A 24,241-nucleotide genomic window follows, 5' to 3' on the forward strand; every position below is an offset into this window, starting at 1 on the left:
TTGGAGATCCTGCTATTGCAAACACATGGCTAAAAGCAGTTTGAGAGAATGTGATTATAGTATAACACATTAGCTGTGAAATAAAATCAAACACAATAAAATCAGTAAGCCCTGTGAGCTCCTTGCCTAAGCAATTACCTTTGAAATATGATATGGCTGTCTATCATTTTTCTATATCTGAGCACCGCTTTGTCAAGGGTAGGGCGAGGGGGCGGGGCGAAGGACTAGTGTACTGGTGTGTGGGTGTGTGTCACATGGATATGCTGGACGTGCATTGGACCACTGCCTCGGCTGCGTCGTCTCCCTGGGAGGGGAGAGAGCTGTGTTGTTAGTTTGAACAAAATGGCTGCAGGATCCCTGTCAGCGAGAGCGCACTGAACGCGTATAATGACTGTCCACTCCTCCGTTTGGATTCACCGAGAATGTATTTTCCTGGATTCATTTTTCAACTCGCATTCGCGCTAGCCAGCTCGTCGGTCAGATGTTGTGGCTCCAGCTAGCTTCCCAGCTAGCAACCTAAATCGAATACATTTCTTTTTGCACTTTAAAAACAAGTTGGCTCCATGCGCACTCGTCTGCGCTTTTAATTCGAATTGTCTCAATCTTTCTCCTGCAAAACCTTGTGGTCAAATCGATGACACACGCCAACTACAGCGCACACTATTCAGCTGCTTTCAGAATATTTTTTTTGCGTTAGTTTCTTGACCTATGCTTATTTCCACCGATATATATCGTGACGGTGGTTGAACGAACTGATTCGAGCAAGTGTTACTTTTTGAGGATTTTCACTGCAAAAAGAGTGGCTGTGTGTGTCTGGCTGTCTAGCCATTGTTAAACGTTACCTCGGTGATCCGCCACCCATCTGCTCACGCAGCAGTCGGCACCCCAGCCTCCGCACGGCGGCCCAGCGCGTCTCCTTACACGTCTCCTTACGGGTACTTTATCAAGACAAGGTTCAGGACCCTTCCTCTGCTGAAAACCTCCGCCATACGCCAACACTTCACTGCTGATGCGCCAGGTATGTTCCAATAGACGGCATCGTCACATTTTTGACTACATTCCTGCTGCAGGTGCAGACCGACAGCATGAGACTGGGTGAAATGTCTAATATGCACGATTGCACATTGTATGGCAGATCATGCACCTCGGGAATGTTCATCTCGATGTACTAGTAGTAATGAACGCATGACGACCACTATTTAGAACGCATGACGTTAATGTCCATGAAGGCATGGACATGCTCACAATATATCACTCTGGTATGAACGACATTTCTACAAGCGAATATCTGCGTTAATATGGAGGCTGTTGTGTGATCGACCAAGTCAACGGATTAGTGCGCCAGCAGCGAAGGAGTTATTGAAGTGACCGAGACGAGCGCTTAAAGGGGTTAATGCAATTATTCAGCATTACATGTGTGTAATATACCAATGTGCCGTCCATGGTTTTAATTAGCTGGTTTATCTCTTATTTGTTACTAGGACCATAGACTAAAGAGGTCTATCTGTTTTAATTGTGGGTCTTCTCTAGATGTGGCACATAGAGGTGGCGACGAAGACAGACCTGTCTTAAAGTTTCACGTCGTTGTCTTGTTTTGCTCCTCGTCTCCATCCACACGCAGTTGACTACTGCGTGTGCCGTAATCGTCACATGTTGTCCGACGGACGAATGGTTTTCCTTATTGCTGTGTCTAGTATAGTCTCCCGTATTTATTCCAAGGATAAATGACAACGTTCATGTGTGCTGCATGACCATTTGTGCGCTCTCGGCTCTCGCAATGGCTTGACACACACACTGCAGGGCACCGTGTCGGCGATGGCACGGGGACGGGGATTGAACCCAGTGCTTCGAACGAACCCCCTCCCATGCACTGAATAGTAGCTTTAATATCTCCACCGCGGGTCTAAATTGAAGAACATTATTGATCTTTCCGTTTCTCCCCCACGTTTCCTTCCCCATGCGTCGCCTTATCTCCATCGCTCTTCAAACACCAGCGGGGAGGTGAAATGAAAAATGCACATCCCTAGCCTGTGCGTGGAATAGTGGACGGGAAGAGCCTTGGCTCTGCATGTTGTTTGTGTATGCGCTTATGTGTTATTGTACGATGATATGTGGGTAATATATATGTGTAGGTGTATGTATGTACCTTGTGTGTAAAACGTTTGGAGATGACTAATGTGTTTTTCCATCTTTCTGTTAAACTGAGGGACCAATAACGTCCAGCTCAGGGCTCCGCCAGTTTGTTAATGCGCTGCGATTGTTTATCAGGTTATGATGTTCATCCTCCATGACGCAAACAGACCCTGTGGTTCTCCTTGAACAGTGCTGTGATGACTATGTGTGTGATGTGGTTAGAGAGAGTGTTGGGCTCCGACTTCCAGTTAATGCAGATGAGACAGTAGGTGGCTGGGATCGAAGGGGATATGGGCATTAAAATGTGGATGTTTTTTTGTATTTCTTGGCAATATCGGTCCTCTTCTTCTGTGACCCGTTCTCAGAACGTTGTAGCCTTGGGATAAGCCCTATTCCCCTCGATGTGTTTATCCATAATTACCCAGAGGGAATAAGGAAAAAGGAGTCATTTAAAGAAATCTATCGAAGATTGGGAAATTCAACACAATGGGTTAAAGAAAATAGTATAAATTAGGGAGTACTCTAGCCTATAGGCTTACTTTGACCTTTTCATCCCAGTATGAGAAGATTCATTCTCCCATTTAGGGACCCAGTCTCATTAAACAAATGGCTACTGTAATCATCATGACCAAACGACCCTCTAGCAATGCAATAGACCCATAACCTTTTCCCACTCCCCATTCATGCCTTGAAACGTTGTGGATGTGAGCCTCTGATGGCCTGGCTCTACTGCATTTGTTTCAAACGTTGGTGTATTGTAAATAAAATGTGCCACGGAATGTATCCTCACTCAGTCTATCCGTGATAAGGTACACGGTTATCAGAGCTATGTCTAACAACAGCGTGAAGAAGCAGCCATATTCCCAAGGTTATATTTGGCCAGGTTCCCTGTTGCCCCCTTATAACACATTGTACCTATGAGCCTGGGCATTCTACTAACTAGACTATATCTAGCTTATTAACTCCTGGGGTAGGCTTCGGTTAAACAAGCGTTTGTGTGCCACGTGTCCCGACAACTTGACTTGTCCAGTTGGCCCTCACGTGGTAACGCCCACTTAAGTGTGTGTGTGTGTTGGGAATGTGGGCTGTGTGTGATCTATCATGTTTCCCAGTCACTGACCTTAGCCCCAGCCTGACCACACGACTTACTAAGCTTGTTATTATGAAGGCTTTTTAAAACAACTGGCAGTTAACCCTAACAGCCGCAGGGTGTGTGGGTGGGTGGGTGTGTGTGTGTGTGTGTGTGTGTGTGTGTGTGTGTGTGTGTGTGTGTGTGTGTGTGTGTGTGTGTGTGTGTGTGTGTGTGTGTGTGTGTGTGTGTGTGTGTGTGTGTGTGTGTGTGTGTGTGTGTTCAAGAAGGTTGTGTCAGTGAACTCAACAAAAGGCTGTCTGCCAAAAACCATTAACCCCTGTCCTCTCTTCTCTGTTGAGGGCCATTTTGAAGTCCCACTGAGGTAAGACCTGTCAGACAGCTGTCCACCGCCACCAGAAGGGCATTATACTCACTAACAAAGTGTGTGTGTGTGTGTGTGTGTGTGCGTGCTGCCATTTCTGTGTGTGTGTTTGTGTGTCTATGTGTTTGTGCGTATGAGTCTCTGAATGTGTTAGCGGTGTGTGTTGAATTTTTGGTTAGATAGTTCACTGATGCGTGCGTAAATCTATCCTGGGGAGGTTTTCTGTGCCCTAACGCTAAATATGTATACTTCTTCTGCCGAGGGGATGCACGTGGTTTTATACACACTAAGCAGAAACAGGATCTTCAACAAATTGAACCCATGTTAATGCCAGTTTTGACAGTAGCCCTTCCCCAACACCGTCGTGGCTTATCAGCGACTTTAAGATATCTGTTCTGAAAGGCAGTCTTCGTCTGGTCTGCTTTCAGACCAGACTAGGGGGTATTCCTACCTCAATTCATCGCAGGGGAAAGGGGTGGGCTTGCAGGGAGGATGGTTGCTTGTGGTGGGCCCCAGCTAGGGTAACTGGGGCCAGGGCTGGGGGAGGGAGGAGGGTTGGCGTGGGTCCAAGGGAATGTCCAGTGTACCCAGGCCCTTGTTATTTGTGGGCTAATTGGAGCGGCGGGGACTAGCACATGAAAGCTGACGGAGAGCTGAGGCAGGGCTCAGGATACTCCATTTTATGTAAGGGTTTTTCTGTTATTCAGCCCAAAGTGTACAAAACAAGGAAATATCTTTTGAAGAATGTAAAGTATATTTCGATCAAAAACCCAACATACAGATGCAGGTCATGTTCATTGTTTTAGCTATTGTTTTTGACATTGGTTCGGCTGAATATGAATGGAAATAAACTAAATTCATGCAATAAAAAGAAAGCACACCCAACTGTAGACAATTGTATTATGTAACAGGATGTTAAAGCTTTAGACGGAGCGCTAAAGGCTTGACCGATGGTCATCATATAAAGACTTCCATTGTGCTGGAAAGAGTTCTAGTTTTGTTTGTTTGTCTTCGGCTATTTCGATTCCACTTATTATTGATGCACTCGAGAATGTTTTCAGATTCAGACAAACCCATCTATTCTTAGTGGTTCTTACTATCCCTTTCTTTCCTCTCTCATCCACTTCCACCTCACTCACTTCCTGAGCTCCGTCATATCACAGCTCTCTCTGTCCCGACCCTGGGTTACAAACCTTCTCTCAGGGTCTAGTGTTGCTTCTGATCACTTTGTGGGTCTCGTTTACCACTGCAGCAGGCAGGGAAGTGTCAATGGGCAGTCAATGTGAAGGAAGCTTTGACAGAACTTAACCTTGACAATTAAGTCCTGAGTGTGTGCATGTGTGCGTGCATGTGTGCGTGCATGTGTGCAGTGTGCACACACACAAAGGCATAACCTTGCATTCCCTTTGCCACTGTCAGGTTTGTTCGGTTCGGCATTGGGGCTCCTGACAGTTTGAGTGGAGGTAGGCGGCAGCTGAGAAAGGCTCTGCTGTGTGTGTGTGTGTGTGTGTGTGTGTGTGTGTGTGTGTGTGTGTGTGTGTGTGTGTGTGTGTGTGTGTGTGTGTGTGTGTGTGTGTGTGTGTGTGTGTGTGTGTGTGTGTGTGTGTGTGTGTGTGTGTGTGTGTGAACAATTTCTTGAGTTTCTTGCCATTGTGTAATTTTTTTGCCCAGCTTTGACATGGTAAGTAGCTACAGTTTACATCCTAGTAATATGTAAAACATTTCCACCTGATGTTTCTTTTACCCAAAGGATGGCTCCACAATTTGAATACGGTAACTTCAGCTGAGGTCGGGAAATCAATAAACTTATTTAGTTCCAAGTAGTGAAAGAATGTTTTCTCCTTGAATATAGTGAGTCAAAGGCCTGAAGTAGAAAACATAAACTATTTTTCCCAGTTTCTTTCCCAGTTGCACAATTGAATACATACTTAATGTATTAATACATGGTATTAATGCCCCTATAATAGCATTGTTTATGAGCAGTTTTAATCATCGCCGGGGAGAGTCACTTACTTAATCTTCCTTGGTTGTAAAAACAACTATATTCTGCTTTATTAGAGGTTGCTGATTGTTCGACTCTTTAACAGTGCTTCATAAACCACACCGTCCAAGAGCAAGCAGGCAAACACTGTTAGTAAGCACACTCTTGCATTAAGCAGCCGTATCCAGAGGACAAGCATTACCACACGCACTTATTCATGCATTTTATACACAGACATGAGGAGCCATAAACGGGCAAATACACTGGAAGGACGGTTTCTTAAATTCAATAAGCCTTGACTAGCTTGGTTTGGCATCACAGAGCTCTCCCTGGCCCTTTCTCATTGACTTAAATCTCCTTCTTTAATGAGCTGCCAACATGTTGAAGTTTTGCATACACTGGGATAGGGGCGGCTGCCAAAACACTAAGAGCTAATACATAGCAGACACTTCAAAGCAGTTATTTATACATAGCTTCTTGCTCTATATCACTGAGGCTCTCTCTCTCTTTCTGTATCTCGCTCACCGGCTCCTTTGCCCTTTATTATCCCACCCACCCGCTAACACACTCGTCCCGAGCTCCACCAACTCTCATTTGTTTATTTTGAGAAGTTTTGGTTTCCCCAATGCACAGCTAAGGTAGACAGACTTAATCATACCCACTAAGAGAGACTTCATTCTGCCTCAAGCGCGTGTGTGTGCGTGTTATAGCAACCACACTGAAGAAGAAAGCAAACCCATAAATTCCACGCAGCTGAGGAAGTAGTGGTAGTAGTAATGAAGTGAAGAAGCACACACGCGGTAATAGGAGCCCTGCAGCTCGAATCCCCCCATGTGGGGGCCGCCCACCATCACGAGCGGGAATTTAAATAAGGAAAACAACCCGTGTTGTAGTGTTTAGTGTGTGACGCAGACGGCCCTCTGCGCTCTTGCTGCGAGGCATGGGGGGGCTGGATGAACGGTAATTGCGTAAGAAAAGCGAGGAGGTTTTCCCCCATTCTGTGTGTAGCGGCTGAAGAACCTCTCTGTTGTGGAGGACTGGAACGCCCCGTGCCGGCCTCCACGTCCCCTGTGATTGGTGTGGCGTGGTCATGTCGCACTGGGACTGGTGGCTCCCGACCCGTGAAGCCCACTCTGCTTCCTTGTGGCTGGATCCATTCTGAGCTTCCCTCTCACACTCTCTTGCTCTGTCTCCGGCTATGTATCTCCCTCTGTGTCTCTCTGTGTCTCTGTCATCCATCTCTCTCTCTTTCCCTTGTTCATTAATTTGATCTCATGGTCCGTGTCTGTCCCCATGTCCCAAAGGGTTTCCGTCTGTCTGCCTCACTGTTCCTTCATGCTTTTTGTTTTCCTCCTCCACCTTTCACTTTCTATTTTGCTGAAGTCCTGCCTCTGTATTCTTCCTCCTGGTGCCAGCTATTGAGGCACACAAATAGTTCCACTAGTCCTATCCGCCCTTACCACACAGACACACACACAGGCACATGCACACACACAGTCTTGTTTATTTTGACTCTGCCATCCACCAAGCGAGGATTGTTTTTTCACTCTTTCTTTATCTCTCTCCCTCCTTCCACCCCTCGGCCGCCTCTCCGGCTGCTGTTGTTCTTAATTGGTGTTTCCTCTGTCGTAGCTTTCATCCTCTGCTTGGATTTTCTCTTGCTCTCGCTCTACTCCCTTGTGGAACACGACAGGCATCAGACAGCATGCACATCAAGTGTGTGTGTGTGTGTGTGTGTGTGTGTGTGTGTGTGTGTGTGTGTGTGTGTGTGTGTGTGTGTGTGTGTGTGTGTGTGTGTGTGTGTGTGTGTGTGTGTGTGTGTGTGTGTGTGTGTGTGTGTGTGTGTGCAGTGTTTCCCACACATTGACGAGACTATGGCGGCCCGCCATAGTCTAATTTCGGCCGCCATAGTCTCTGCGTGCACATGAATTATTATTATTATTATTTTTTTTTTTTTTGCTCAGGCGAAGTTTGAAGACATACACCCCCCCCCCGTCAACAATCGCTCCATACCCCCCCCCCCCCCCCCCGTCAACAATCGCTCCATACACCCCCCCCCCCCCCCCCCCCCCCCCCCCCCCCCGTCAACAATCGTTCCATACCCCCCCCCCCCTCCCCGGTCAACAATCGCTCCATACCCCCCGTACCCCGTCAACAATCAACAATCGCCCCATACCAGCCCCCTTCCCCCCCCCCCCCATAGTCTCCAAAATTTCTGTGGGAAACACTGTGTGTGTGTGTGTGTGTGTGTGTGTGTGTGTGTGTGTGTGTGTGTGTGTGTGTGTGTGTGTGTGTGTGTGTGTGTGTGTGTGTGTGTGTGTGTGTGTGTGTGTGTGTGTGTGTGTGTGGGGTTGTCTGTTTGATATCTGTTTGTGTGAAAGCCTTTCCCTGTGTGTGTGTGTCAGGGAGTGTAAAGGCTTCCCAGCTGCGATCAAACCTACGTGACCGACCAGGCAATGGTGACCACCAGCTATCTATAGTCTTAACTGACAAGTCACTGTTTTCCTAAGATAATGTTCAGTCCAATCAATCTGGACAATGTTAAATAATAGTACAATAACAAAATACTGAAATATTTTCTAATATACAGAGATAGATATCACATTTTGGGCCTTATTTTAACGGTCTGAAATGCAAGTGAGAAGCGCAAAATGGAAGTAGCTTTGTTGGCGGGGCTCTGCCGCTGTTGCTATCATACCGGCGGATAAATGACTCTTGCGCCCATCGCAAATCTAAAAAAGGTTGCCCTGAAGTAGCCTAATTACCCGTAGGTGTGGTTTGGGCATAACGTGCAATAAACCAATGAGAGTGCCATCTCCCATCCCCTTTAAGAGCCATGAGCGTATTTGAACCTGACGTGTTTATATTTTGACAGCGCGTTTACAGTCTCCGATGAGTCAGATGCATGACCACATCAATTTCAAACTTAAAATGGCTCAGTTTATGGCCAAATAATATGACCTAATTCACTGATGGAATAGCGTTTTCTTCTACGAACTTCCGAAATACTGAGTCGTCATGTAAATTGCGGCAAAGAAAACGTAACACTCACATGATATGCGGTCCTGTGGCCGCAACTGTGGGTCTATTTAATGATATGCGGCAATACATTAACACACATAGTTTCTTACCAGTATTGTATGTATATTATCGTTATCAACTTGAGTTCCGAATATGCATGTGTCCCACCGTTAATGTACACTGCCATGGATTGTATTATGTGTTACGTGTTCAGTTTGCGTGTGTTTAAACAGATGGATGCACACACGCGCGCCTGCATGCATTCATTCATTCTTTTTAACACTCACTCGCGGTAAAACTATGTTTTCTCACGATGTAATACTCATCAATCCTAAAAGTTATGGGCTTGTACAGGATGTCCGTGTCAAGTAAATATGTGTTTGCTGCACGGGGTTTGCAGATGCATGGATTTAAATACAACTTATTACCGCTGTATCAACTGTTCTCTCCCAAATAATTTAGGGTAAATTATAATTTTAGGGTAAATTATCATTTACCCTAAAACGAGATTGTTTTGGAAGGCTTTGCTCGAGTTTATCATTGTTATTATTATTTTAACGCATGGCATAGCCTACTACAGTGTTCATTCATGCAGCCCCTATGGAAAAAAATAATAGTTCCGACCTGCCATGGTACGTCAAAATAGCAGAAAGTCACTTGCGCTGGATGCAAGATAGGGCCCTTTGGGGTCAAGGTTATTAGTGATTTGGTAACCAAGAGAGGTAGATAGAAACATGAAACATAGCTGTTATAAAAACATGTTGGTAACTTGACCTAGATAACAGCTCTAACATCACAATTCCTACAATACCCCCTTTTTATTTTTCGTTATTTGTGTGTTGGTATTAAAGACGATGCAATAGCAGCACATTGTCTTTGGTATCTACCTTTTGACTGGCGGTAAGCTGGTCCGAGTCTAGAGAGGTTTGTATGGCCACAGCAGCATGGATGCCTTCACCTGATTCTGGGGTCAGGAAAGCAGCGTGGACAGAGACTTGATGCCAGCAGACAGAGAGGAGTCAACCCCGAGTCACACTGGCCGAGACGGCGGTGTTGGCAATAAGAGAGGATGAGAGGTAATAGGAGATGGAGAGGGCTTGACTCAATAGAAAGCGTTGTGGCTAAAGCCTGGGTAAGGCCAGGCGTTGGGATATTCTTTTCAAGATGTATGACCCACCTCAACCAATTCATGGGAATTTGCTTGCACACTTATCACACAGACGGTCCCACTATCGGCCTCTTCCAAGCTTGTGACTCCTCCTCACCCCTACTCTGTGTGCTATGGACACCATCATGGGGTTCGTTATGATGACCACCACCAGCACCAGGAGCAGCGGCGGCTGATTGGTCGGTCTTGTTAGCGCGGGAGGCCTGAGGAGCATGTGACCTCGCTCGGCTAATGGGCACTCCACTCTGCCACCCCATTTCCCATTTCAGTCCGCAGTTAGACACACACAAACACACACACACACTTTTCATTTATAAGTGTGTGAAAGAAAAACTGCCACAAAAATATTTGCAATTTGCCATTGTGGTCTGCGTTCATAGAAATGATTCCTTGTCATGCCCACGGTCTCCCTTCTCCTCCTCCTCCTCCTCCTCCTTGGGTCCGTTTTATTTCTCTAGACTTTTCCTTCCCTATCATTCTTTTGTATTTCTCAGTTTCACTCCTGCCCCAGCTATCAGTCATCCTCCACCTGGCCTGCCATTATGTCTGTTTGATGGACAGCTCCCTCCCCCTACCACAGGCACACCTAGCGGGTGGCAGGCCTTATTAATCTTGCGGTGACTGGGCCTCATTTATGTACTCGGATATCATTGATATCTCCTATGGACGCGAGCTGCTAGCCGTGTGCCTAACCCATCGACTGTCAGATGTTATGACCACTTGCCAAGTGTCTACCTTTCTGCAGAAAGGCTTGCCCAGCCGAATGGGTTGACTGACGATGTTTAACAGCGGCCACCTGAAGCTAGCTAAATTGAAATAGATTGTTCTAGATCACATAAAAAAAAAAAAAGTATTGTCACTGCTTCCAATATATGCTGCTTAGTGCTAGTTTCTGCCTAGGTGCCTGTGTGTGTGTGTGTGTGTGTGTGTGTGTGTGTGTGTGTGTGTGTGTGTGTGTGTGTGTGTGTGTGTGTGTGTGTGTGTGTGTGTGTGTGTGTGTGTGTGTGTGTGTGTGTGTGTGTGTGTGTGTTAGGGTTGTAACGGTACACTGAAGTCACGGTTCGGTTCATACCTCGGTTCAGACATCATGGTACGATACGAGTTCGGTACAATAAAGGGAAAAGAAAAAACTTAAATGCAGAAGGGAATTATTTTTCATTGTGCATGGTTGTATCAGCTAGTGTCATACAGCCTCTCCCCTGAGCTACCAGCAACAGCCTGAACTGTGTAATCTAAGATGTAAACAGTAAACAATAAGTAGCCCACATCATCTACAGACTCCATCCGTAACTTGTAAACAAAATAAGTTATCAGTTATAAAACTGAAAATGCAACATGTCTTATTTATGAAAGTGCAAAGTACACAGAAGGGGGGGGGGGGCATTGTGACCTCAATAGCAGCCCGAAACAGTGTAGCCTGCTGATCAATCCAAGAAGGACGGCAAACTTTTGTGCGACATTTTCTTCAATAAACAAAGCTTTTGCCGTTGTCCAGAAATACCTCGCGGATAATGTGTTTGTTTATTAGTATCCCCCTGTCTCACGGAAGTGCGATTCTGCCTACCAATCAACGGACGGCGTGTGTAGCTCGAACTTTCCAGCACCCTTTAAGGCGTCTCAGTACCCCAACGGAGGAGTACAGCGAGACGAGTACGGCTCAATACGGCTCAGATCGGGTCACGCCCACTTTTTGGCGGTGGAAAGGCGATCCGTGCTTCTTTAATAGGTCCATGGATCCGTGCCGCACCTTAGCGAACTGAACCGACCGGCCCCCTCCGGTGGAAACGCGGCATTAGTTGTCCCTGAAGAGCTCGCATATCTAACATTAGTTCCGCATTGCATTTATTAATTCGCACCGAACCATGACGTCTGTACCGATTAGCTTCAATACGAATCCATGTATCGTTACACCCCTAGTGTGTGTGCATCCTTGCTAGTCTTTTCGTGCCCATGAGTGCTTCTTACTTTCCAAAATAGCAGGGTTGCAGTAGTTATGTTGACGTGGAGATGATGCACTGATTGGACCCTCGTTGATCTGATGGGACATGGTAGTGACTCTTGTACGTCTCACACGCACAAACAGAAACCTCCCATCTCCTGGCCGACCCGGTTGGTGCATCTAATAGTTTCCAGGAGCCTTCAGCGTAGCTGAGCCCAAGGCAATCGAGGCTCAAACAGTTAGGTTAGCTATCCGCCAGCCGCTGTCCGTCTGTGTAGCGGGGCCCTGGAGCCCCTGGCCCGATGGAAAGCCTCCACCTTGGAAGACAGCCTTGACTCCCGCATCGTCTCTACCAGTCTGTCTTCATGCACAGCGAATGCCCCCGGCCTCTCTCCCTCTCTCTGTCTCTCAAGGAAATATAAGGAGAAGCTATATTTATATGTCCCCTGTGTTCCTGAACAGCCGTGTTGTACAGGCTACACACACACACACACTGGCTGTTGGCTTTCTCGCCTCACAGTGCCCCTCTCCTTTTCCTGCTTATCTCTATATCTACTGAATCACAATTTGTTTTTGTTTCTTTTTTTTTGTATCTTTTGGAGTTGGCTGCATGAACAACTTCATGCGGTGCATATTTGGGTTTGGAGCTGTTCCTTAGAACCAAGTGCGTTTCTGGCTCTGGTTTTTGTGCGGTTCATTAAGAAAGAGGGATCAAATGTCCGTATCTGGTATGTGTGTGTTTGTACATGTGTGTCAACACAGTGTGTATTTTCTTGGCATGGGGAGTAATGTCAGAAGAACACATGACCGCATCTGCCATGTGTCATATTTCTAATGCAGGAAAGTGAGCTTTACCGTCTGTGTTTACTGACATCCATTTTTTTCTTTGTTTGTTGTGCAGCTGAGAGGAGAGAGTGAAAGAAGAACGAGAACCATTTGATGGAAAAAAAGAAAAGGCAAGAAGAGAAAACCAAGACGGACGCCGCTCAGAAAAAGGTAAGACGAAGAGAAATCTACATTCACAGACAGATATTTATAGTTGGAAAGTTTTCAAGAAACCTGTGTGTGTGTGTGTGTGTGTGTGTGTGTGTGTGTGTGTGTGTGTGTGTGTGTGTGTGTGTGTGTGTGTGTGTGTGTGTGTGTGTGTGTGTGTGTGTGTGTGTGTGTGTGTGTGTGTGTGTGTGTCCTCCCCGCTGGGAGAGATGGTCGGGGGGGCTCTATTAAGGATTTATTAGCCTAATTTGGATCTAATTCGCAGCAGGTTTAATTAACATTAACGGCCTAGTCTGTAGTGAGCAGCAAACCCTCAACGCCCGATGTCATGAACAGATTGCAGTACGAGGATATGACGTCGCACTGTGTAGGCTAGGCATGCTAGCTCATTTATCTGTCAGAAATATGACTTGCTTATGGATATAATTTGCTTATAAAATTGCTTATGCCTGTGTATTTTCTAACGATTTGGTTTATTTTTCTCTTTCTCTCCATCTCAGGCTGCTGATCAGAAAACCAAAGGTGAGTGTCTTAATGACTTGTAATAACATCCATCTGTGATTGGCCCTCATATGTACAGGGCAACACTTAAATAAATGCATGTATACAAACATATAAGGAATTATGATGTACTATATTCTGCCTCTTCCCTCCAAACATCTCCTTATACTGTTCAACACCATCCAAACATGCACACTAAAACCGCGTTCTACACAGTACACACACAGTAGAGTCTGGCCTGGGGAGTAGAATGCAGAATGATGATGAACACAGAGAGCAGTCTGGCCTGGGGAGTAGAATACAGAGTGATGATGAACACAGAGAGCAGTCTGGCCTGGGGAGTAGAATACAGAGTGATGATGCTCACAGATAGCCTGCAGCACCGCGCAGTGACTCAGTCAATTGCCACTATGCATTACTTTTCATGACACCTTTGATCTGCAAATATTTTTGTTTGTTTGTGTGCAAGCTCGTATGCAAGTATCCATTTAGTGCACATATATTTGTGTATGCATGCCTGTAAATGCACATACTCAATGCCAGACTAATTCCCAGCACCAGTTGGAATGAGCAAGGTCTGGACGTTAGGCCTGTGACTAACTGTGATCTATCTATTCTGTAGCCTTGCGTGCTGGCCGTAGACCGGGTTGTATCTCGGGAATCTAACCAGGGACCTTTCAGTCCAGCACCCAATAACCATTAAGCTGCCCTGGTCCATGGGCACAATTGCAACTGTTGTGTAGAGTACAGCCAGGGGTTAAGCCAGGAATACAAGAGGACAGATCTATGAACACGGCTCTACGTGGCCTTTTTGTTTTGAAGAAGAAATCAAAAAGAGATTAGAAAAGGAAATGAAGTGCGAGGAAGTTGCTAATGAAGGAGTGCGAGTAATGAGGCGCTGAGCACTTTAGACGTGTGCCAAAAGTGAGTGAGTCCATGGCGGCTTCCACAGAGCAGGGCTAATGGCACGGCTATTACGCTATGATATGTTTAATGAGTGAGCGAGAAATCAAGGGATCTGTCACGGCCCCATCCTCTTTGTGTGTCGTGTGTTTGTGTGGCAGTGTCTCTGGATGTGTGTGTGTGTGGTTCTGTGTTTTGGGTGGAGATGGTGCAGTATTGTGAGAGCGAGATCAGGGAATGAGCTAAAGTGTAAAATAGTTGGTAGCCATATGGCCGACTTGTGCAAGTTTTCTCCTAACCTCACACCTGGCCTACAGGAGGACATGGGCTGGAATTAACTGAGCACTCATCCGTGAAACTGAATAACAGAGTAGGGTGTGTGTGTGTGTGTGTGTGTGTGTGTGTGTGTGTGTGTGTGTGTGTGTGTGTGTGTGTGTGTGTGTGTGTGTGTGTGTGTGTGTGTGTGTGTGTGTGTGTGTGTGTGTGTGTGTGTGTGTGTGCGCACTCGGTGACTGCAAAATCAGTATGCAGCTATGATTTGTGTCTTTCCATCCATATCAGTGCACTCTCCCCGCCTCACACACTCAGTCTCATTCTACATGCACAGAAATGCACCCCCTTCTCCCCCACGCTCTCCTCCCCATCTCTCGTCGCTACACCACCCCCACTTCCCCGCCCGGCCCCTCTCTCCTGCCCCCCCCCCCCCCCCCCCGGTGCAGGCCGCCTCGGTCGCAGGCATTTCAATTTGTTTGCGGTAATCGATCTGCGCCCAGCGCGTTCATATGTATGAAAATGAGATAAAGCACCCGCACACTGGAATTAACTTCTCTGCCCTCCATTAGGCATGGAGCCGCAGAGACACGCACACACATGCATGCACGCACGCACACATACATGAATGCACGCACACAGCCACACACGTACTCACTCATTCACACATTTAGAAAGCTACAGACCCCAGAGAAAGACTGGGCTCTTGCGTGGTCCCCATTAACACAGGGGCCAGCGGTGCCTCCCAGGCAGCCACACACACACACACACACACACACACACACACACACACACACACACACACACACACACACACACACACACACACACACACACACACTCACTTCGGCTAGCCAATGAATTTAAACATTTGCAGAACACACGCCTTGAGAATTTCACACATCGTGTCAACCCTGCACGCTCATACGTTGAGAAGCATTCAAAGTGTAAACACATGCCTCTGGATGTATATAAATCAAAAGGAAAAAAAGGAAGGTACTCTCATATGCACAAGCAAACACATCAATGTGGCCCCCCTGCTTGGAATTGCATCCCGATTACAAATCTAACGCAACTCTCTTGCCCAACCTCGGTCACTCCGTCTCACTTTTCCACAACATACGCTCCCTGTCTACATCCTCTCCATTCCTTTATTTAATTTCCCCCACGCAGAGCAATTGCAGTATAGTGAAGAGGTCATTAACATCTGGGTGACTCACTACCATACAACGCTGGCAGGGTTACTGGCCATGCCTATAGGGTGTTACAGAGGCCTGTACGCAAGTTCTCGATTTGCCGCAGTGTTACAGGTTATTAATTTATGTCAACACTTTCTGAAAGGACATCTCATGAATTCCAATCTAATTAGAAGCTAATTTACTTTCAAAGCAGAGTGGATTCTCTCTGCTGTTAACCACATTTATAAATACCCAGTGAATTAACAGCAAATGGGTGAAGAATTATGTCCGTTGGATTTATGACCATCGTGCATAATTGTTTTTCACTCTTAACTCCCCTCATTACACGCACGCGCACACGCACAAATGCGCAGTCACGCATCCTTATATCCTGGCTTTGCTGGCATCGTAAGTGAAATAGACTGGTAGACGGCGAGAGAAATAATGGGGAGGGAAAGAAGGACTAGAGTGCTTCAATTTCAATTCAAAACAATGCTTTTCTCTGTGTGCACGAGTCCATGTATGATGAAAGGGCCACTGCAGACAGAGCAACCCCCTTCCTCGTCACAAACGCACATACACACGCACATACATAGTTGTGTTCTTGCACATGTGAGCCCTGGTGTTGTATGAAGGTGTGTTGGTACATAGATCCATGGACTCTTTTGGGAATCCATTCCGTCACTTTGGTGTTGGCAGTGAGGCTTTGATGCGATTTCCCCTGATGAAAAGGCTGTCCTGGGGCTGCCCTCAGGCTGCAACCTGGGACAGAGGTACATTATGGTCTGTAGAAAGCTTTTGAAGGTCCAGTCTTTCTGGTTCAGAAGCAGTAATCTTCCTCAGGGGAAGCCTCGTCATCATGAAGGAAGATGGAAAGGCTGCAACCTTGTGTGTGTGTGTGGTGTGTGTGTGTGCACCAGAAGGAGGAGAACTTGGGGTCACAGGAGGTAAACAGGGGTGCATTAGGCAACTGTGAGATTGCCATGGCAACAGCCTGACATAAGAGGGATGGGAGTGTCAGCAGAGGGTCAAGAGGGTGCGCCTGTTTTAGGTACCATCTGTCAGTAGTAGTTGAGGAAAACATTCTCGCTTTCACGCAAACATACACTTGAGTGATTTATTTTCTACGGAACCCGTAAAGGGACATGGGGTAAAAAAAACTTTGCTCTTGAGCACGAGAAAGTATCTTTGACCGGCAATGGGTCTGCTTATAGGTCGGAATATAGTCTGAATGAAGCGGCCACCGATCTTGACAGGCTGGGTACTTTATTCTTACACACAACTGGACTCGTACATTACATCACTAAACTGACACGCTAGCGCTCGCTCTCCTCGCTTGTCGACTCACTCGCTGACGTCACTCACACGCACAGCGAGATTCTTTCTCGTGCTCGCGAGACACTATCTCGTGCTCACAAGATATTTTCTCGTGAGCACCAGATACTTTCTCGTGCTCACGAAAAATGTTATTATTATTTTTTACCCCATGTCACTTTACGGTTTCTGTAATTTTTCTGCTTTAAGACTTTTATAGTATAATGACTACTCGCATCCCACAATAGGTCACAAATCTTTATCCATGATATCAATAAAGGTTTTACCGGGGCTACATCCTCTTTCAGTCAATTCACTGCATCAATAAATTACCATCCGGCTTCAGCAGTTGCCACACTGTAATCAGAATGGACGTCAACGTTTTAAAAGGGTATTCAGATGTAACCAAAGCTCCCTTGAACAAGGGATTCCCCAGCGGGTGAAATGCGTTTACCTCTTAATAGTTTGGTTCGCTCCTTTGTTTTAAGGCATTTGTTAGTGGCTCAGGTCTTATTGCAGGCTACAAAGCCTGGAGTGAAGCCAACACGGTATTTTTGCATCGGTGTGTGCATCAAGCGTTTTTTTTTTTTACTTTTAATAACCATCAGACCTCTACACGCTGTTAAACACGAGCTAAGACGTCTTTAGCGTGGGGCTTTCCGTGCTTCAGAAACACAACGGCATTGTAGCACACCCGCGTTTTATATTATCTGCAACGTGATACATTGCAAACGCATGTAATGTACACTGGTGTTTACTGGTTTTTAACAAGGGAGCGTGAGTTTTCGTAGGGCTAATGAAAGCAGCTTGGGGGGGTGGGGTGCAGACGTGCTTGTGGCAATTGCTCCCCATCCCCCCTCTGGCGTAGAAGCAGCGCTGCATATGAACGCAGCGCTGCAGACAATAGACAGAGGGGATGTGGGAACCTTGGTCGGCATGGCACTGGGGGCCAAGCCAGCCAATCGGAGGAGACGCTCCGCCAGAATTACCCACCCCTACCCCTTTTTCCTGTTATGCTTTTAGTTTCACAATTAAATTTTCTCCGCAACTCTTTTATTCATGCGTTCTTTGTGTCCTCCTTCCCTTGTGCCTCTTTAGCTCAAACACAAACTCTCTTCTCTCTCTCGCTCTCTCTCTCTCTCTCTCTGTCTCTGTCTCTGTCTATCTCTCTGTGTGTGTGTGTGTGTGTGTGTGTGTGTGTGTGTGTGTGTGTGTGTGTGTGTGTGTGTGTGTGTGTGTGTGTGTGTGTGTGTGTGTGTGTGTGTGTGTGTGTGTGTGTGTGTGTGTGATTAATCAATGAGTCCGATGAGGAGTGAGTGGAGGGCCGAGGTCGGGGTGACGCTGGGTGGACAGTGGCAGACTGCTCATGTGGTGCGTTTTATTGGAGGTTGTCCCGCACATTCAGCTCCACTCCATTAACAGACCTTCCGAAGCCCTCCACGCTCCTCGTAATGGGTTGCTGCTCCTCCAAACTCCTTTTACTCAAAGAGTGTTTATACCGCCGTCTCATTACAGCTTATGTTCCGTGTTTCTGCACTTGGACCTTCAACTCGGCGAGAGTGTTTTTATTAGATTTTATACTGCACACCCAGACACAGACAGTACATCTGCGCCAGACGCTCTCCTGGGTATCAAACCCAGACCCGCGTTCCTCTCCTCCTCGCCTCTCGGTTATTACTTTAATATGTCTTCCCCTCTCTCTCCTGGGCTCTCCTTCAGCCTGTCTGTTATCGGCTCAGCGGGGGTGTGGGGTGTCAGAGTGCCAGGCCAGCTGCAGGTCAGCAGTGCAGATGAGATGAGATTGGAAGCTGAAATGAATGACAGGAAGAGCTTGGTTGGCCTCCCTCAGAGTGGAACGCTCACAGAGAACGAGCACTGTAAAAGTGAGCAGTTAATTAATAAGGTGTGCGGGGGGGAACCAGGGAGACTTTTGTATATTCCAGCCCTCTTCATGATTCTGCCCTTGGTCTGAGGAGAGTTCTGGGAGAGAATGATGATCGCACTCAACTCTATTACAAGAGTCCCTCAACAAGGACAAGTGGAAGCCATTTAAAGATGGTAGCTTTAATTAAAACTCTTAACCTTATTTTAACGCCTTTTGCTAAAATGGTTTTAATCTTCGAGTAATTGACCTTGATCATTTGGTAATTCATCTGCTCATTCTCTGAGTGAATTGCATTGTTGCTTTTGCGACTGAATGCAGAAGAACTGACGTCGTAGAACTGACGTTCTATGACTGATCATTCTTTTGGTCCCCCTGTCTCCTCAAGGTTCCCTAAGATATCAGTTGTTTTTTTTATCTCCCCTCAAAGCACTTTTCGCGTTTATTATTGATCAAGAAAAGATCTTCCCTTTGACAAAAATGACAGACCACACGCTGAATAATTTCATGCGATGTTAGGGTAAGTGTGCTTCGGTGAAGGGGGTTGTTTAGTCCTCACAAACACACACTCGCGTGCACAAGTTTTCTCCAACCCCTAGCACCTTTTGTTCTCTGCGCTTGGACGCCAACCTTTTGGCTGTGTCATCATCGTGTCGCTTACGCGGTGCTCTCCGTCTGCCCAAAACATCCACAGATGTTCTACTAAACCCAATCAAATCAATAGCAACCAACCCAAATGTTGTAACCCATACGACCAAGGCAGTACATAAGCCACGTTCACGCACCAGGCTCTGTTGTCGTCAGGGTGATTTTGTTTGTCCTTTGTTGTGATATGTGTAATTTGTATAGGGTAAAGTACAGTGTTGTTGGAGGAAACAGTATGTGGCATGATCTCCTTTACCACTCTACAGAATGTGATCATGTGCAAAGGACAAGCAGAGCCACACTTCAGCCTTTTTAGGGGCAGCAGGAGGAGGCAGAAAGGCAGACATGGAGACCCGGGGGTTGGTTGGAACAAGGCGGGAGGCGGGGGTGTGGTGCGCCCTGCGTCCTGCGTGCTGATTGGCCGGGGCAGCATCAGGAGGGCTGAGCTGGATTCATCAGTCATGCGTCACCAGCTGCAGCCCGGAGCCTGCAGCGAGCAGCGCTTCTGCAGAGGGCGCGCGTGTGCGTGCGCGGGCGCGTGTGTCTGGTAACGTGTCACGCTAGAACAGGCTTCGGCTTCACGCCATGGCGATATTTGGCCTTTACCACATAGGTTGCGGAGAAATCGCCTTCCTGTTGTGTTGCAGTGTGTGCGTGTGTCTGTGTGAGTGTTCTTTAATGCAGGTAGACTGACATCTGGATTAGTTTGCTCTCCAGTGAATGGACCTCTGTTCTTTAGCAGTACTGCAGGACAGGCTTTTGGCAAGCACTGCGAATACCTCACCCCTGAATTCACTTACCCCAACCCCCAGGGCGGCCTCACAGGACTGCCTTAGTGTTCAAGTATGGGTATGTGTGCGTGTGGGGGCCCTGTGTGTGGGGTAGGGCGCGTGGGTGTGCATTGCACAATCTTGAATGTAACTTTAAAGATCTAGTGGAGAAGGGAAGGTCGACTTTATGTGTGCAGTCATGTGCGGTCGCATATCAGAACATCATGGACTCCATTATTTTGAGCCATTGTGTGGAAACGTTTGTTGAGCCGTGGACTACATTTAACATCATGATTGTTTGTGAACTGTTTATATTGTTTAAATATGATGCAGGAAAGCCATAATCTACTGCGACTTGCTTGGCTTTCCACGGTGTTGCAACTATCGTAGCAGCGATTGCATTACTCTGAGGGGGTTGAGGACTACAAAAGGACATCAACACACATCGACCGATACAAATGCCTTCACAGTTGCATGTGAACAATAGTACACGGCTCATGTGGTGCAAGGTCCTGACAGTCATGTATTATATAGGAAATGCTGGCTTAAAGGATCAATAGTTCTAGCACTAGATATGTGTGTGGGCAGATATGTTGTCTTGTAATGATTTGTGCAACCCTGACAGTCCTATTGAAATGCGAAGTGTTGGTTCAACTGAAGGAGTTAACGCGGTGCTGTGTGCGTCTCCTCCCTCCCAGTGCCAGCGCCTGCGGCTACTACGCCGAGCCCTGGCCCGCCCCGCCATCACCTCCATCCCTCCAGTCCCACGCCGTCCCTCGCTACCTCTTCCCCCTCCTGCGCTTCTTCCGGCAATGGCAAGCGTGCCTCCGCTGCCGGCCATACCCCGAGTCCCGGCCCCCCTCAGCAGCAGCAGTGCCAGACGTCCTCAGCCAGCACCCGCTACCCGCCCCGAGAGGTGCCCCCTCGCTTCCGCCAGCAGGAGCACAAGCAGCTGCTGAAGAGAGGCCAGCCTCTGCCCGCCGGACCCCTCGGAGGCCCCCCCCCGCCCAGCGCCACCTCCAGCGACGCACCTAACGCTGCCAAGCGCCTTCCAGGTGAGCACCCGCTTTTAATGTTCCCAGGGTCACTCGGTCGGAGGATTGAGGGGTAGTCCTCGACTTCTGCTTTAGTAAGTGCAATGTGAACATTCCCTACTGGGTCGAATTAGTGTCAAGCAAGCTTGAAGCATCGTTTCATGGACCGGGGTGCAGTTCTTTTAAAGGTACATAAAGGTTACGTTGGTGGTGAAGGGATTCCGTGGATCAAGAGATCCATCAACATTGCTTCTTAAGGTCCAGTCTGTATTTGTTGGGGATGAATGCCATTAGCTGTGCTTCCATCTTCTCTGGTTTCTACCTTCCCATGGCCCCTCTGAGATTACGTGTCCTGCCAAAGGTTGTCCTCTCTTCGAAGTTTAACAAGGCCCATATTTGTTTTACGAAGTGAATTGAATAAAGTGAGTTAAGTGGGGGGCGGGCTGTTTATACTCTCCTATCCATGCACTTATGGATTGGAACACCACACAACCTTTTTTTCTGTATTATATTTGGGAGTTAATTATAAGGTTGCTATACACCAAAAACAGCATCTGGGCAAACGGCAGACGCTAGGAAACTAGCGATTGAGCCTTGATAACTATTCCTGTGCCCAACTAGTTAGCCCCCTTCATCTCCTGAGCCTTGATAACTATTTCTGTTCCTAGAAAGTTAGCTGTCTTCATCTCCTGAGCCTTGATAACTATTGTTGTTCCTAGCTCGTTTGCTGTTTTAATCTCCTGAGCCTTGATAAGTATTCCTGTTCCTAGCTATTTGGCTGTCTTCATCTCCTGAGTTGTTCCCTGTGTTGTTCTTCCGCTCTGTAGCTGTCTTCATATTTCATGAATCCGGGGAATGCCTCAGGTGGTATTCAAAGCCAAATAGGCTTTTAGACTGCATTTATATAGCACTTTTATATCCAGTGGCCACTCAAAACGCTTTCCAATATTGCCTAAAATTCACCCAACCATGCAAGGCTACAACCAGCTCGTCAGGAGCAGTTGGGGTGAGGTCTCTTACTATGCTAGGTGTCTAACATATGTTGCGTTCACTTTCACTTGCCCTTTGCCTGTGTGAAAACACTTTGTGATATCACTTTATTCAAACAGCTGACTCTAGCCAAACGGGTGTTTTGTTTTTAATCCTGGTTTCAGTCCCTACGGACGACAACGGCCCCAAGAGGCTGCATGTCTTCTTTAGGGCTCTGCACTGTTGTTATCTGGTCATACCGTTCACCCAACATGACCTTTCCATTACCTCATCTTTGTTCTACTCAACTAGTGCCGATGCTCGTTGGATTACTCCCTCACCCTGGCCCTCCCGAGGGCCCCTACATAGCCCCAGGCCTAGTAGCCCTGGGCAGGGTGGTGCATCTTCCCTTCCTCCCCGAGGCCCTGGCCAGTTGGTAGCCTCGGGCTACTGGCCATTTTGTTCTAATGGCGCTGACGTCAGTTACACAGGAAGTACACAGTCTGCGCTCACTTCTTCAGCAGATTTGGCAGATTTGGCAGATGTCATGATGCAATTGAAAACAACTTTGAACTTGCAGTGGAAGTTTTAACTTAAACTTTTAACCAGTGTGGTTAAAATGTAGTGGTTAAATATAATACTTTAGTGTTTAGAGTGGAGAGTCTTGTTTCAGAGTTAACCCTAACACTAACAGTAAGTTAAGAGCCAAGAACAAACGGCTGATTCCTTAAAGTGACTGAAGATTGAAGACGCATTCTCACAGTGTAATAAAAGTATCTGAAAAAAATATATACTGAATAGTGTGTGACAAACAGCACCCTCGGTGGTTTGATCTTTTGAATCTGAGGTCATTTCAGGACACGTTTGTGACTTCTCTGGTGAGGTCATTGTGGCTCTAGGGGGTTCAGATGACACAAACACTTCCCTCTCTCACACACACTCCCAACTCACTTCAAAACACACACGCACACACATGCACACACAGAGCAGCAGTCAGAACACCCTGAGCTGACCTAGTTGTGTCCTCTCCGATCACTGTCTGCCCTGCAGGCTAGCCGACACACACACACACACACACACACACACACACACACACACACACACACACACACACACACACACACACACACACACACACACACACACACACACACACACACACACACACACACACACACACACACACACTCTGCCCCCCACCATACCAGTCCGAGGAAATTTTTTTCACACCCCTCCCACATGACCTCTGATCCTCCTTATAATTGCCCCAAACTCCAGACAGACCCTTCTTCTTCCCCTAACCTCCTTCTCTTCCCCCCCCCCCCCCCCCCCCAAGTCTCCAGCTGACGGAGGCCCATTGAGTGGGGCAAAGCAGCCAGTCAGCCAGTCTGTCAGCAGCATCCCCCATAGCAGGTGCTCTTGGCTCTCAAGGAGGGGGCTGGGGAAGGGGGAGGGTCCTTAAGACATGCAGATTGTGGGAACTGCGGCCCAACAGCTGTTTGATGCTCGCCCAGACTGAGTCCATGGCCAGAAGGCTCTGGGAGGGGGTGTCAACGCATAGAGGGGCCCCTGCTAGTCGGACCCATTTCTCATTTCCAGGTCGAGCCGTGCAATGATCCTCCTTTTCAGGGTTCTGCTTGAAATAAATTCAAAGGAAAAATGCATTGACTGAAAGGACTGAGCGTTGTTGTTCAAAGCCATCAGAGGAGCGGGTCACTATTGACCTGCCAGTGATGCCTTATCTTTAAGTGAAAACATTACGTGGCATTGGCAAACAAGACGACAATAATTGCTCATTTCTATATCTAGAATCCTACTACTTGGTGATGGTATTGTACAAGGCATTGTGTATCCTCCAGACCAAAGCAGCAACTAAACAAAGGCATGATTACATGACTGCTGTAACGCAATACCACCAAGATGTCTGGCTATGTGGCTCACGTTTCCCTTAAAACACTTGCATGCAGAGATTAGAGACACCTTTAGAGATGATTTAGCCTTTTGCTTTAGACAGCAATGGCACACTTGCCAACACCATATTATTTACATAATAGGTTTCACAATTCACATATTTACCAGACCGCCA

General features: G+C 47.1%; 1 protein-coding gene across 2 annotated transcripts in view; it reads left to right on the forward strand.

The window, feature by feature from the left end:
• The first annotated feature begins 269 nt into the window (after positions 1–269).
• The window catches only part of tnrc6c2 (trinucleotide repeat containing adaptor 6C2), a 53,888-nt gene continuing 29,916 nt past the window's right edge, over positions 270–24,241 (forward strand). For both annotated transcript variants that reach the window (XM_056585715.1, XM_056585717.1), the window contains exons 1-4: positions 270–1,018; positions 12,598–12,692; positions 13,190–13,211; positions 20,851–21,207. In XM_056585715.1, coding sequence (XP_056441690.1) covers positions 12,636–12,692; positions 13,190–13,211; positions 20,851–21,207 — 436 coding nt within the window. In that variant the 5' untranslated portion in view covers positions 270–1,018; positions 12,598–12,635. The remainder of the gene's footprint in view (positions 1,019–12,597; positions 12,693–13,189; positions 13,212–20,850; positions 21,208–24,241) is intronic.

The sequence above is a fragment of the Gadus chalcogrammus genome, chromosome 3 (genome assembly GCF_026213295.1).
Source record: "Gadus chalcogrammus isolate NIFS_2021 chromosome 3, NIFS_Gcha_1.0, whole genome shotgun sequence".
Taxonomy (NCBI): domain Eukaryota; kingdom Metazoa; phylum Chordata; class Actinopteri; order Gadiformes; family Gadidae; genus Gadus; species Gadus chalcogrammus.